Raw genomic sequence first — 14,821 nt, forward strand, 5'->3', positions numbered from 1 at the left:
TTAAAGTCTAGTAGATCAGAATGAAACTGTTGCAAAAGGTCCCTGATGGGTCGGCTGACACCCAAATTGGTGAGGATGAATTTCTCTACTTGGTCTACTGAATCAAACGCTCATCTTTTCCAGAAACATCTGTGCAGACATACCCAGAAATGTTTTACCAGCTATCTGGGTGCCCCTCAGCCTGGTCAAGTTGACCCCTAAAATTAACATCATGGCGTGGTTATGTCTGGCTTCTCACTGACCAGCGTGTTCTCAGGGCCCGTCCACACCCATGGTAGCAAGTGTTAGGGCTTCTCTGCTTTTTGTGGCCAAGTGATGCTCCTGTGTCTGGAGGAGCTGGATTTTTGTATTCACCATTGGATAGACACTTTGGCCATCATTAAAAAAAAAAAAATTATTTATGGCCATGCTGGCTTTTCATTGCTGCAAAGGCTTTTCTCTGCTTGCAGAGTGGTGGCTACTCTGTAGTTGAGATTCAGGGTTTCTCACTGTTGTGGCTTCTCTTGTCATGGAGCATGGGCTCCAGAACACGCCAGCATCAGTTCTGGCGCAGAAGCTTAGTTGCTGGGACATGTTGGCATCTTCCTGGATCAGGGATCAAACCCATGTCTCACGCATTGGCAGAGGAATTCTTTACCACTGAGTGATCAGGAAAGCCCTGGCAGTCACTTTTTGAAAAGCCTCACCTGATCTTATTCAGTGGGTATCATCCCCTGATCTCTCCAACCCCACCGAGGATCAGCATCCCTATTCTGGACAGTGTGGAGGTGTTCTGTTACTGTCGTCATGGCCCCCAGCCCCATGTGGCCAGGGCAGCTGAGGAATGCAGTGCCTAAGTGGGAGTCCCGCTGCTTCCTCTGACCAGAAAGTCCCTGTTGCCAGGCATCACTGTCCCGTCACCCCCGGCCCATGAACCTGGGGGATCCTGAGGTGATAGGTTTCCAGGGCTTCCATAACAACTCTTTATCCCCTGAAGGGATAGCAGCGACAAGGCCCAAGAGGCTACAGTGAGCTGCGGGAAGCTGAGGTTGCAGGGGCTTGGCCACATGGCCAGGCAGGAGCTGCCTCCACCGAACAGGAAACTTATCTTCAGGGTAATGTCCCCCAAAGTCACCCTGGGGCCTGTGGACACATCACCTCATAGGGCAGAGAAAACTTTGCAGGAGGGATTAAGGCCCCTGAGATGGGGATGACCCTGGATTCCCTGGGGGTCCTAGTGTCAACACAAGGTCCTTTAAGAGGGGGGCAGGAGATGCTGCACTGCTGTGAGGATAGAGGGAGGAAGGGGCCACAAGCTGGGGATGCAGCACCTCTAGGAGCTGGAAAAGGCAGGAGCCGGTGCTCCCCTGGAGTCTCTGGTGGGACTGGCCCTGCCCATGCCTGTAAGAGCCACAGAGTAGGAGTGAGGAGGGCCCAGGCCACCAAAGCCCTGACCAGTTGTGGACGCAGACAGAAGCTCTGAGGGTCCAGGCTAGGTGGCCGGGCAGTGGAGGAGCCAGGGTTCTCCCAGCTCCTGAGTCTGGCTTTGGGTCAGGAGAAAAGCCAGCCATGACCACTCCCCTAGGGGTGGAGGGGCTGCTGGAGTGGGGTGTGTGGGACCAGCTCTCTCGCTCACACTGCTGGGGCCTGACCATCAGGAGATCCCGCTTAGGGCCACGGGGAAGCCATCCACCATCCTTCCCACTCTCTGGCTCAAGGAGACGATGAATTTGAGGGAAGTTCCCGGCACGTGGACACAAAACCCCTGGATCTGGACTGACACAAAGCCCTAGGCCATACTCGCCTGACACGCTTTATTCGACACCACCCACAGAAGCCTCCCACAGCCTCCTGGCTCCCCTCAGGGCTGCAGCGGAGGGCCTTTACTGGGGCCTGTGGCTACCTGGGCAGTGGTGCTGCAGCCTCCACGGGGCAGTACCCAGTCTTCAAGGCTTTGTGCTTTGACTGAACTTGGGAGGACAGGGTCAGCCAGCCTCCCGGGCTGGTGTCCTCAAGAGGGAGCCGGCAGTGTGACCCGGCCCCTGGAGGTTCCCAAGGCCACTACCACCCCGCCAGCAGGCCACCAACAGCCCAAGGAGTCTGGACGAGTCCAAACGAGGCAGTGACCCGGGCCTCTCCTGACAGTCATGGCCACAGGTACGGCAGGCATGGGACAGGTCTGGTGTTCACAGGCCACACTGGCCATGGCTCAAGCCTCCAGGCTGATGAATGGGCTGCAGCGAGGGTGCTGGCTGGGATCCACTCAGGTAGCAGGGTTTCCCTTCGCCCAGGCCCTTGGGCTGCTCCGACTGGGGCAACACGACTCCGCTCACCTTGTTCTGCGGAGGCCGCTGCCCAAGCTGGCCAGAGATGCACCTGATGAGACCCAGGCCCGAGGGTGGCGCTAGCCTGGAGCCTGGCCCGAGTCTGGCTGTGAGCAGTTAGTTCTCCGTCAGGCTAGGCCAGGTCGGAGACAGCGAGGTCTTCAGACGCTGAGGCCCGAGTTCCCGTCTGTGTGCGGCCAACACAAAGTTCGCAGCAACAGAGATGTTTGGCCCCCGGGGGACCATGAGTTTATTGTGGTTGCGCTGCCCGGCTGGTGGGCCTGGGGAGCCATCCTGTACTGCCTCGGGGAGCGCTGACATGTAGCCTGGGACATCACCCCTCACGGGCACAAGTCAGAGGCGAGACTGTTCCACATAGGTTTCTCCAGTCCTAGGAAGCCCGCAGACAGCCTGGTGGCAGTTGTCCTGTGTGAGGAGCTCAGGGCAGTGGCCGTGGGGACCAGGTTGGCCTGAGTGTGGTGTGGAGCAACCACCTGAGCAGGGGCCTCCTGCGGACGGGCCGGGCACTTCAGAGAAGCAGATGTGGGGGGTCCGTCAGGCGAGGGGCTGTCCTTCAGCCGAGCTCCTGTGGCCCAGGGGAGGGGGCACACCAGGGCAGGGTGAGGGCCGAGTCTGAGGTGGCCCCATGCGGGCAGGCTGGCAGGTGGGGCCCCTGCAGAAACAGATTGAGTGGCGTGAGTGCCTGGCCAGTCCAGAGCTGCCGCCGCAGGCACAAAAGGCCAGGCCTGGTGGCACCTGCTCTAGACGTGCTCCATTTCTGGGTCCTGGTCGGGCTCCTCCTCCTCCTCGTCCTCATCTTCCTCCTCATCAGCGCCCGCCCTGTCCAACGGTGCCTCACCGTCCCGGGCCAGCTCCTCCACGTGGGCCAGCATGTCGGCCATCAGCGCCTCCTCCAGCCGCTTGCGGACTTGCTGCACCAGCTCTTCCTGCTTCCTGGGGACACAGGGACCCAGTGGCCAGGGTTTCCCGGTTTCAGACAGACCCGAGCCCCACGCTGTCCCACCTGCATTTGCCGCTGCCCCTCCCCAAACCAGCTCTGCTGAGAGGGCCGCTGTCAACCTGGGCCCACAACCCCTGGGCCCTCCCTGCCTCTATGCCTGCCCCCTCTGTATGGACGAGACTTCCTACCATCACCAGCCCATCCTCGGTGCCCCCACACTGATGGCCAAGAGGGCCCCCTCCAGGCAGGACCAAGGCCACAGTCCTGCCTGGGCCCTGTGGTCCCCACCTTGCTGACTCTATTTCTCCAAGTGGTGCTTTAAACGTCGCCCAGACTCTCACACAGTTGTGTCTTGAGCTATCACTTCTGTCACCTCCTACCCACTCCCTCCACATGAGGCCTGTGTGTGTGAGGTCTAAGCAGGGGTCCTCACCTCTCACGAGGCTCCCCTCTCACCAACCCCCAGCACTCTAGGTGCAGCTGCTCTGCCTTGCAGTCTCCTGCCCACCCCCCACCCAGAGCCCCTTGAGGGGCTCACAGCCCAGCACAGAGGAGCTGCTGCATGGCCAAGAGACCTGGGCTCTCTGGAGCACATAGCCTTTGGGGAGGGAGGAGCAAGGGGCAACTACCTGATGTCCTCATCAGTCACCATAAAGGCCTTGCAGAGCGGCTGGGCCGTGTTGAGCCACACCCCAGGGTTCTTCTCCACAGCGGCCGAGAGCTGCCCAGTGATGGGCGTGGTGCTGGTGTGCAGGGCACTGGCGATGGCCGACAGCAGTGTCTCGTCTGTGCAGCCGGGACCCACTCCTGCTGGGCATGGGAGATGGTTACCAGCCTTGCCCCCTCAGCCCTTATACAGGTTTGTCCCGAACCTCTCTCTGCAGTGGGCAGCCTGCGGTGACACAGGAGCACAAGCTGCCCTCGCAGTGACAGCAGGGAAACCAGACCCCCAAGGCGTCTCAGGACCGGTGACAGTCCCGTCCCCAGGGTCAAGTGCACCCTGGCTGGCCCCAGGCTGGGGGAGCCAGAGCCTTGTCCCTCCTCTGTCCCCTGCTCCCTCTGTGGCAGGTCACCTTGCAGACCCTTGGGGAGGTCCATGGTCTTCACCAGCTCCTCCGCGATGTCAAAGGCATTCAGGCCGCTCAGCTTCTTCTCCCAGAAAAGCTGCCACCAGACACATATCAGGCGAGGGGATTCCCAGGCCACCCGCCCCCACAGCAGGCAACACGGGGGCTGGGGTTTCAGCGTGACCTCTGACCCCACACTTGCTGGGGCTATTTGCACCCCAGGGCGGAGAAACCCCAACCCCATTTCCGGCAGGATGAACACCCCAGACATCTGACTTGCTGTTGGATGGTCTGTGGTTCCTTCACCCCAGGGTTGGGGGTCAGGAGGCCGTCTCCACCTGGGCTGAGCCCGGGCCTGAGGCCCTGGGCATACAGTGAGCTCGCACCCTCAGGCTTTACCTTGAGACCCGGGAAGGGTGTCTAAGGGGTGAAGACCTAAATGGGAGGGTGGGAACACAGAGGCTTCTGACCTGTTACCTGGAAGGCTGCAGCCCACATGGCACCAAGGGCACTGCCCATAGTGAGACCCCTGCCCTGCAGGTCTCCCAAGTGTTGCCCCTGTGCCAGCCACGGCCTCCCGACCCGGGCCAGTACCCCCACATCTCGCTATCTATTGGGTGTTTGTAACACATGCGAAAATGTGCTAAGTCTTGGTTTTTGGAAAACAGTAACACTGCATATGTGAAACATCACTGACCTGTTCATGACAGTGGTGCCCAGGAGGCCCCTTGTGTGTGTGTGTGTGTGTGTGAGGGGGGAGACTGCTTCCTGTGGGAGTGCACTCCAGGATGACAGTTCCTGATCAACAGTGCTGGGGGCCCTGGGCCCACCAACTGGGCTCTGAAGAGTGGACCAAGCTCCAGAGCCCACCTGACCCAGAGGCAGGCCTGCTGCCGCAAGCATCAAGGTGTGTGTGCGGGCTCACCTGCCGGGGCTGTTCCACAGCCTTCTGGGGGTCGCTCTTCACCTTGTTGCTGGGGTGGTTGGTGATCTTGGTCACTGGCTGCTTGAAGATGGATGCTGTTTGCCTGACTGGGAGGGCTGTGTTCAGGTCAGGCTTGCCCTGTGGACATGGGATGGGGCAGGTCCTCAGAGTGCCTTCCTGTCAGTGAGAAAGCTGTGCTCCAGGGCTTCAGGGTCCCCAGCATACCCTCCAGCACCTCTGGACCAGAGGTAACGCTATGCCCAGGCCTGGGCTGATGTGCTGCCCTTGGTGAGCTTGGCTGGGGGCTGTGGACACACACCTGCCCCCTCCTGCCTCATGGCTCCGTTCTCTGCAGAGCATGGGCCGGCGCCCTTAGCCACTTCTGTCCTGCAATTAGGGCAAGGGACAAAGTCCCTGAACACTTGTTTATTGGAGACTTGTAGACACTCTAGGCGCCAGGTGCCCAAGCACAGACTGCAGCTGGGCCTCTCCTGGGTAGGTGACGGGCAGGTCCCGATCTTCCTTCTGCTTTTCCACAGCTGCTGAGTCTCCCCCAAGGAGCAGCCACACATCTAATTCCAGGACAGGGGGTGGTGGTGGGGGGGTGAGCTCCCCCCGCTGCCCCCAGCAGCAGCTCCCATGGGCTCACCTTGACCTGGCTCGGGGAGTCGTAGCGCACCCGCTGCCGGCCCTTGTTCACCTTGCTCATTAGCATCTTGCCCGTGCGGAAGTCAAAGGTGCTCAAGTCCATGGAGCCGCCCAGGTACCGTGCCAGCTGAGGCTTGCTTCGGAACTTCTTCCCGCTTGGGCTGCGGACACAGAGGGTCAGCGGAGGCCAGGCACCCATTCCCCCAGCACAGCAGATGCCAAGGCCAAGAGCAGGGACAGATGCCCCTGCCTATGGCAGGATGGGGCCAGCCCTGGGAGCCTGGCTGACATTTCTGGAACATTCCGGAAGCAGACAGTGTTGTTGGGAAGCCTGAGCCCTGGCTGTGAGGCTCTGCAACCTGTGCAGCCTGTGGACCGGGCCAGGCCTTGCCTCGCCTCTCAGAGCTCACACTGCAGGTGACCAGCATGGGACCCTGCACCAGCAGTAAGGACTGGTCACTGGGGACAAGGACGGGTGCGGCCGCTTTGAGAGACAGTCCAGCAGTTCCTCTAATGGTTACAGAGCAAGTCCACCTCTAAGTACCCAAGAGGAATCACGACATACGTGGCAAAAACACTGATGCCTCGTCACTCACGGAAGCTGACTTACAATGGCCAAGGGAAATGGCCTGGATGTCCCCCGAACAGGGGACCTCACTCAGCCACGAAAATCCCAAGAACTAGTGAGTTGTACACGTGAAGGCTCCAGCAGGCCTGGAGCCATCCAAATCATCCTTGTTGCTCTCCGTTCCTGCCACTCTCCATCTGAGGCTGATGAGGGCTGCATTTTGTAGACCTCCCCTGAAGGCCTTTAGTCTGAGCTCATGCCAGCCCACACCTGCCCCCCTCCAGGTGTCCCTGAGTACTGCAGACCAGTGACAAAAGCAGGCAGCATGGAACCCATGCTGAATATCAGCTGGGCAATGCCAGCTCTGCCCTCCACACCTCCCACCCCAGGGTTCCAAGGCCGCTGGGGACTCTTCTGGAAGATCTGCTTTTCCCTTACTCCCTGTGCTGGCTGACATGAACAGAGTTCATATCCTGACTCCAGCTTCATGGGCCGAGGCAGGACCTAGACAAGCCCTCGCCCCCACCCACTGCTGTCCTGCTCACACAAGGCCAGGGAAACAGAAATCCAGGCTGCAGATCTAGGGCTGGGGAGCAGGGGTATGGGGCAGAGGTAGTTGAGGTCTAGGGCTGTTTCTGGAAGAACAGAAGGGTCTACTATGACCATGGTGACAGCTGCACTATGTGTGATCTGTATGCTTTACACAGGTGACAGTACAGATGTCTCCTACCTCAGTAAAGCTGTCACAATAGTGAAAGTGAGGCCAAGTAGGTGGGGGCTGCCAGCAGCTGGAGAGCTAATGGATGTGGGTCTCTTCTAGGTGACAAGAACGTTCCAGAACTACAGTGGTGATGGCTGCACCATGTGTGTGAATGTTCTAAAAACTGCTGAGCTGGACACTTTAAAAAACTGAATCATGCAAAACATGAACTATATATCCTTTTTAAAAACAGTTTTTGCAGACTTGTATTGGTACATAAAGATGTCTGAGGTATTTTATCCAACAAAACAAAAAAATCTATATTTGGTAAAACCTGACATACAAGAGTGGCCTTTCTAGAGAACAAGGCCCACCCCGGGGAGCAGATCGACAGCCAGAAGCCAGATGGAGGGTCCCCTGAAGCACTGGGGTGTTGTGGGGGTGGGAGCCAGTGCCCAGCGTGGACACAGGGCTATGGGAGGGGTGAGGAGTGGGCAGCAACCCCAGGCCTATAAGGGAGCTTGTGACCCAAGATGCCTTGTGAGGTCTTAAGAGCAAGACACAGCTGGTTCCAGCCAAGCTGAGCCTGCTGTTCAGGGAAGGGGGCCGATCTGCTGAGCACCACCTGTTTTCCTAAGGGTATTCCAAATTTTAAAATGAGCTCCGCAAAGTCCTCTCTGTTCCACTCACCCTAAAGAGTGACGCTAACTGCCAAGTCCTCAACTTCCTGCCTGGACTGTAAATGACAGCCACAGCTGTAGTCAGCTGCTTCATCCTCATCTCCCAGTCCTCAGGGCCCGGTTGCCAAGCTGGAGGCGGGTGTGTGTGTATAATCCCTCCCCAAGTATGTGAGGTGACACCACCTCTCCTGCAAAGAACACTGTCTCCCCACTACTCTGTGGACCAAGACACCAAGGTTCCATGTGCCCAGGGGCCGGGCTAGGATCCAAGGGCAGCTATGTCCGACTCAACAGTCCTGAGAGCTGCCTTCCCTCTGCGAGAAGAGTACCAGGGAAATCCACGTGCTCCTGCCCGGGCACCTGGCTCCACATCGGGGGCTGAGAAGGCCAAGGATCCATATTCCAGAGAACACTGGGTTTCCTATCACAGCTCCCAGATCTCCCACTTCCTGGGACCATGCAGATTACCTAGACCAGAGGCCTGGGAGAGGCACTGGACCCCACACCCTCGTTCTGTCACCTCTCATGGGATCTGTCCAGTCCCATTCTGGAGGCTTTCCCTACCACCAGATCCCAGTGCTCAGGACCAGGGCCTTGGAGTGGGGTGCCACTGTCTGAGGCCCAGACAGGCTCCCAGGTAGGGAGCAGGTGGGGACGAGACCTAAGATGATGGCAGTACGGGGCCTTTCAGCCACCCTGGCCACGGTTCAGCTCCTGAGCCTCCTCGCAGGCTCCTCCCACTGCCTGGACACTCCTCCTGGCTCCAAGGCCCGGCTCAGCTCTGGACCACCTATTCAGACAAGCCCTCACTGACCTACCCCCAGCTCAGCTAGGCACCCTGTCATTCACCCCTCAGAGACCCCTGCATCTCTGCATATGTCATCACCTGTAACTATGAAAGCAATGGGGCACTTGATGACTGGGGCACCAGCTGTCACCCAGGAGAGGAGACCTAGGGCTTGTTCCCAGCTGAATAGTCAGCAGTTGCTACAAAGGCGTCTACTAAATTAACAATGGATTAAAGGCACAGAGACCTGCCTCAGTCTTTGGATCTAAAAGGAAGAAGTAAGTACACAAGTGTGCTTGGAATTAAATGAGGGCACGTGGTTCCTAGCCAGAGGCCACTTCAGGCACCTGGGAGGACAGAACCAGGATTCAAGTTTTCTAAAGAGCCAGCCATGCAGTCAGATACAGTGAAGGGGAATATACATACAGGTCCCCAAGAGATGCTGATTGTAACCTCACTATCTCTTGCTTGACCTTTCCAGACGACAGCCAATCACAGTGTACACTGGAGGGCTACCAGCCCTGAGAACCTGAGCTAGTCCCGGGCGAACTGCCATCCCTTTCCTGCTCACTTCCCTCACTCCTCCCAAAAGGCGGCTAGCAAAGGCCCTGAACCTGCTGCACACTCCTCACCACCTGGCAGGCATTCAACACGTGGCAGGTGTCCTGCCTGCCTGCCTGCCTCCCTTTCGCCAGGGTCCTGAAGCAAAGAGGAGGGAGCCATCAAAACCGGCTCAGAAACAAAGCATCTTCACCAATCAAAAAAAAAAAAGGAACAGAAAAGCAAACCGCAGGTGGCTGACGGTCTGAGGCTGGGGTTCCAGCCTCTTACTAATTGTGTCACAGAGGTGTGGGTCCGTGCTACCTCACCCAGGCCAAGGGCAGGTCTCCGTCCAGTTTGGGTATGGGGGAGGGTTCACAAAGGCCGTGTCCCTGGTCTGGCGACAGCAAGGGCCACTACCCACGGTGCCGAAGGACAGAAGGGCGGATCTTAAAAGACATGCAGCTCTGGAGCCCAGTAGCCCTGGTAAGGGGCCAGGAATCTACATCCCTAGGCAGCCTTCCCTGGTCCCCCAGAACCAATACTGCTTCCGGAAACCCTGGCTCCCCATCCGCCCAGGCTGCGCCCGGCTCGGGAGAGCCCCACGCGGATCAAAGGGACAGCCCAGCCCCCACCCCTGCCTCCCAGCGGCATCTGGCTCGAATCGGGGTGCCCCTTGCCCAGCCGGCCGCTTCGCTGCGGCCGCCGAACAAAGGCCTCCGCGCGCCCGGGACCCGTTCCAGGGCCATGCGGCCGCGTGGGAAGCGCAAGCGCACTGAGACAGGGCCTCGCCGGGCACGCACGCGCACCGGGCTCGGCCCAGCCGGGCACGCACGCGCAATGGGCAAAGCGCCCGCCGCGCTCCGGCACGCACGGACGCATGCACGCACAACGCACGCGCGGGGCCCAGGCCGCGGCCCCGGTCCGGGCCCCCAGGCCGCCGCAGAGGCCGCTGGGAGGCGCCCGTTGGGGCCCTGCCCGGCCGGCACGTTCATTCACCTATAGTAAAAGACATCCCTGTGGCCGGCCGACAGCCCCGACCTTCTGGGCACTTCTTCCCTTTCCCAGCCCTGCGGGAGCGCCGGGCACTCCCACCTCTTCCGCTCCATCGCGCCCGGGTCCTCGGCCCGCCGCCGCCGCCGCCCGGACCCCCGCTCGCCGCCGCCGCCGCCTTAGCTTCCTCCGCCGCTGCCGCCGCCACTTGCCGCGGCTGTTCCGGCCCGCAGGCCCCCACCCTCCGCCCCCAGCCGGGCGTGCGCCGGCTTTGCCGCCCTCTCGGCCCCCTCCCCGCGCTCGCCAGCCCCCGCTCGGGGGGCCCGCTCCGCCCACCCGCCCGCGCGCGGGGCCCCGTGCTGCGCAGGCGCCGCGCAGGCCCCGCCCGGACCACCGCCTCCGGCCGCGCCCCTTAACGGCGGCGCCAATCAGCGTGCGTCCTGGAGGCGGGGCCTACGGCGGCGCGCGGTTTGTCTGCTATGCGCGTGCGCTTTGGGCGGTCCACGCGTTCCTCTTAGCGCCCAGTCTAAGCTTCCTCCCTTGAGTGGTCTTTTTCCCGAACCTCCTCCGCGGTCCCTCTGGTGTTTCGGGATGCCAGTCCAGTGCCGGATTGCTATCCTGCTGCTCCCCTAGTCTCGTCATTGGCATCCACGTCTAGGCGCATTGTAGGTGACCACCCACCTCCGCACCCCAAGGCCCACCCGACGCTTTAATGACACCTCAGAACCCAGGCGCCAGCCCCTTCTTCCGCCTCCTCCTTGGTCCACCGCATTCTGTTTCCGTGGGCTCTAGGACCTTCCTCGGAAATCTCCCTTCCCTCTTATGTCTCCTCACAGTCCCCTGGGAGCTCCGCTGGTTCCGCTGCTCCCCCAGGGCTGAGCCTGGGCGGTCCAGGGCAGGTATTTCAGAAAAGACTTATGAGTGAGTGGCCGAAGCTGTGGTCAGTGCCAGGAGTGAGCTGGGCCTCCCGTCAGGCTTTTCCGGGCTTCCGGCCCGTGGGGGATGGGAGGATGCGGGTGGGAAGAGTCTGGGCTTCCCCGAGGGCAACCAGCTGGGTCCGCAAGGCCCTAACTCCCTGCAAGTGCAGCCCTGGGTCTCCCGGTCTCTGCTCTGCTTGGAGGCGGTGCCTGGGCGGAACCCCAAAGATCGAGGCAGACAGGTGCCACTTGTTTAAAGTCCCCGGTAATTGCAACTTATTCGTTACGTCCCTTTCTCTTCTGGGTTCCCCAAGGCGGGTAACTGGGCTGTTCTCCCACAAACAAAGGACAAGGTGGCCGGGCAGGCACCCTGATTGGTGAGCGGTCATCCGGTTACAAAGCTGGTTTCCAGCACTGGATGCTCGTGTGCAGTTCAGGCCCAAATCCAGGCCTCGAGGACCCTGGCCTTGCAGGGAGGGCAGTGCTGGTCACTGTTGTATTTTCTCCCAGCGTGTGTGACTTTATTTTTCTTTTTAAAATCGTAGTTGCGAAGATAGACACGTGCATTGTAATCAATGAAAGCACGGGTGAAGACGCTTAAAGGAAAAAGTTGTCATCCTTGCCGCAGGAGCCCCCAGCCCTGCTTTTACTGCTCTTGGGTGCACATCAGCTGGAATTACTAGGTCATCTGGTGATCCTGTGTTCTTAATTTTTTGTTTTGATTTTTTGAGACGGGCAAAACATTGTTTTAAACTTTTTATTTGTATACGATTTTCAAAGGTTACTCTGCTTTTGCAGTTATTACCAAATATTGGCTGTATTCCCCTTGTTGTGCAGTACATCTTTGAGCTTGTCCATATCCAACAGTTTGTACCTCCCACTCCCCCGCCTGTGTATTGCTCCTGCCCCCACTGGCAACCACTAGTTTGTTCTTTCTGTATATATGTGAGTCTGCTTCTTTTTAGTTATATTCACTAGTTTGCTGTATTTTTAGATTCCGCCAATATGAGATAGCATACAGTTACTTTCTTCATCTGAATTTTGTTATTTTTTATGGCTGAGTAATATTCCATTGTATTGATACACACACACATACACACAGAGACATCCGTATATACCACATCTTCATTATCCACTCATCTGTCAATGGACATTTAGGTTGCTTCCATGCCTTGGCTATTGTAAATAGCCAGAGAAGTAAATAGTGCTGCTCTGAACACTGGGGTGCTTGTATATTTTTTAATTACTATTTTTATTTTTGTTTTGTTTTTTTGATATATACCCGGAAGTGGAATTGCTAGATCTTATGGTAGTACTATTTTTAGTTTTCAGAGGAACCTCCCTGCTGTTCTCCACAGTGGCTGTACCAATTTACATCCCTACCAACAAGGCAGTAGAGTTCCCTTTTCTCCACATCATCACCAGCATGTGTTATTATTGGTAGACTTTTTGATGATAGCCATTGTGACAGTTGTGAGGTGATACCTCATTGTGGTTTTGATTGGTGTTTCTCTGATGATTGATCATGCTGAGCAATTTTTCATATGCCTACTGGCCCTTTGTTTAATTTTTGGAGAAGCAGCCAGGCTCTTGTCCACTGTGGCTGTGCCCTTTCTGTTTCCCCCCGGGAGTGAACAAAGGCTCTGATCTTTCCACACCTTCCAGGGTTAGTCTGCGGGTTTTGACAGTCGCACACGACAGGTGTGTAGTGTCAGATCACAGCATCTGACATCAAGAACCAGCCCCGCCAGTCTCTTGCCTCTCAGGGAAGCTGACCCCAGAGCATAGATAGTGGGCCTGTGGGTGCTACTTGGCCCAAGCCAGGCCCCTGGGATTGTCCTTGAGGGACTGCCCCAGAGGCCTGACCAGGAGGGTGGCTGACCCGGGGTGCCGGTGGCAGATGCCAAGGGGAAAGGCCAGAAACACTGCACGAGAGGGACAGGGGCTGGCCAACTCTCCTGTTGGGTGGCCACTGGCTCTTTGAAATAAACTCTTGTTTGCCTTGGCCTACTGGCCCAGTCCCTGAGCAGACACCCTCTCCTGCCCATCTCCACAAGGTGAAAGGTAGAAATCAAACCAGGAGGCTTAAACCATATGAGGACCTTGGAAAGACTTTCAGAGGCAGGGTCTCACTCCCCTGCATCTGCTACCATGGAGGGGCTGTCCCAGGCCCTGTGGGGTATGGAGCAGCATCCCTGACCCCTCCCATCCTAACTCATGCTAGGAGGACCGCCCCCCCCCCCAGTCATGATGACTACAGACATCCCCAGCCAAGGGTTCCTCCAAGCTGATACAAGGTATGCGTGACACTCACCTGAGGGAGAAAATTTAGTGAGCACCAAAAACGTCAAGATTTATAGCACTTAATGTACTATTTTAACATTTCAAAATGAAAAAATCCATGATGAGCAAAATGTCAAAATTTTTTACTGAAGTATAGTTTATAGTGTTTATGCTGCACAGCACAGTTACATGTAGTTATACTGCACACTCAGTTATATGTAGATATATTCTTTTTCATATTCTTTTGCATGATGGTTTATCATGGGATGAATAGAGTTCTCTTTGCTATACAGTAGGATCTTGTTTATCCATCCTATATATAATAGTTTGCATCTGCTTGTCCCAAAAACTCCCAGTCCTTCCCTCCCCACTCCCTCTCCTCCTTGGCAACCACAATTCTGTTCTCTATCTCTGGGAGTCTGTTTCAAAGATATGTTCATTTGTGTCATATTTTAGATTCCATATATTAAGTGACATCATATGGTATTTGTCTTTCTGACTTACTTTGCTTATTATGCTTATCTCTGGTTGCATCCATGTAGCTGCAAGTGGTATTATTTCATTCTTTTTGATGGCTAAAGTTCGTTGTGTGTGTGTGTATCACATCTTCATCGATTCCTCTGTTGATGGACACCTAGGTGGCTTCCATGTCTTGGCTGTTGTAAATAGTGCTGCTATGAACATAGGATGGATGTATCTTTTCGAATTATAGTTTTTGGTATATGCCCAGGAGTGGGATTACTAGATCATATGACAACTCTTTTTTTTAATTTTTGGCCACACCATGGGCTTGTGGGATTTTAGATCCCCTACCAGGGATCAGATCTGGGCCCTTGGTAGTGAAAACACAGAGTCCTAACCACTGGACCACCAGGGAAGTCCCAATTTTTGGTTTTATAAGGAATCTCATACTGTTTTCCATAGTGGCTGCACCAATTTACAGTCCCACCAACAGTGTAGGAGGGTTCCTGTTTCCACATCCTCTCCAGCATTTATTAGCTGTAGATTTTTCTAATGATGGCCATTCTGACTGGTGTGAAGTGGTACCTCACTGTGGTTGTGATGTTCATTTCTCTAATAATTAGTGATGTTGAACATCTTTTCATGTGCTTATTGGCCATCTTTGGAGAAATATCTATCTAGGACTTCTGCCTATTTTTCAATTGGATTGTTATTGAATTGTAGGAAATGTTTATATACAAGATGTCAAAATTTTAAATAGATTAAACAGTGCTGTTTTAAAGTCTGAGACAAAATGAGGAAGATATGCCCTTTATATGTGTTTTTATATAGTTTTTGATGGTTTATTTTTCTCTCCCAGAATATTAAAGTGGTTGAAAAAGTTAGCCTAAATATTGTACTTAATCCAAACCTGCATTTATTAGAATTTTACTTTTTGGCTTTCACAGGAGCAAACTGTGATATTTTCATTAAAACTATTAACCATCA

At 56.1% G+C, this 14,821-nt stretch overlaps 1 protein-coding gene across 2 annotated transcripts; it reads right to left on the reverse strand.

Annotated features, from left to right (window-relative positions):
- Positions 1-1,779: 1,779 nt before the first annotated feature.
- MBD3 (methyl-CpG binding domain protein 3) lies at positions 1,780-10,573 on the reverse strand. Of its 2 annotated transcripts, none has more exons than XM_069589731.1 (7): positions 10,275-10,573; positions 5,906-6,065; positions 5,257-5,394; positions 4,338-4,428; positions 3,894-4,071; positions 3,060-3,257; positions 1,780-2,976 (listed from the first exon to the last, which is right to left on the reverse strand). In XM_069589731.1, the coding sequence occupies exons 1-6, from the start codon at positions 10,286-10,288 to the stop codon at positions 3,065-3,067; spliced, it is 774 nt and encodes a 257-aa protein (XP_069445832.1). In that variant the 5' UTR covers positions 10,289-10,573; the 3' UTR covers positions 1,780-2,976; positions 3,060-3,064. The 2 variants fall into 2 exon arrangements, with proteins under 2 accessions (XP_069445832.1, XP_069445831.1); XM_069589730.1 differs by having other exon boundaries at positions 10,179-10,510.
- Between the last annotated feature and the right edge of the window lie 4,248 nt (positions 10,574-14,821).

This window comes from Ovis canadensis, chromosome 5 (assembly GCF_042477335.2).
Source record: "Ovis canadensis isolate MfBH-ARS-UI-01 breed Bighorn chromosome 5, ARS-UI_OviCan_v2, whole genome shotgun sequence".
NCBI classification, from domain to species: domain Eukaryota; kingdom Metazoa; phylum Chordata; class Mammalia; order Artiodactyla; family Bovidae; genus Ovis; species Ovis canadensis.

What these genes read in the sequence shown, in the direction of transcription:
- MBD3 (XM_069589730.1), bottom strand. Translation starts at nt 10,288, where the DNA reads ATGGAGCGGAAGAGGTGGGAGTGCCCGGCGCTCCCGCAGGGCTGGGAA. An exon ending in AGGGATGTCTTTTACTATAG is followed by an intron (nt 6,066 to 10,178) that starts GTGAATGAACGT and finishes CTGTGTCCGCAG; the next exon opens with CCCAAGCGGGAAGAAGTTCC. An exon ending in GTGACTGATGAGGACATCAG is followed by an intron (nt 3,258 to 3,893) that starts GTAGTTGCCCCT and finishes CTGTGTCCCCAG; the next exon opens with GAAGCAGGAAGAGCTGGTGC.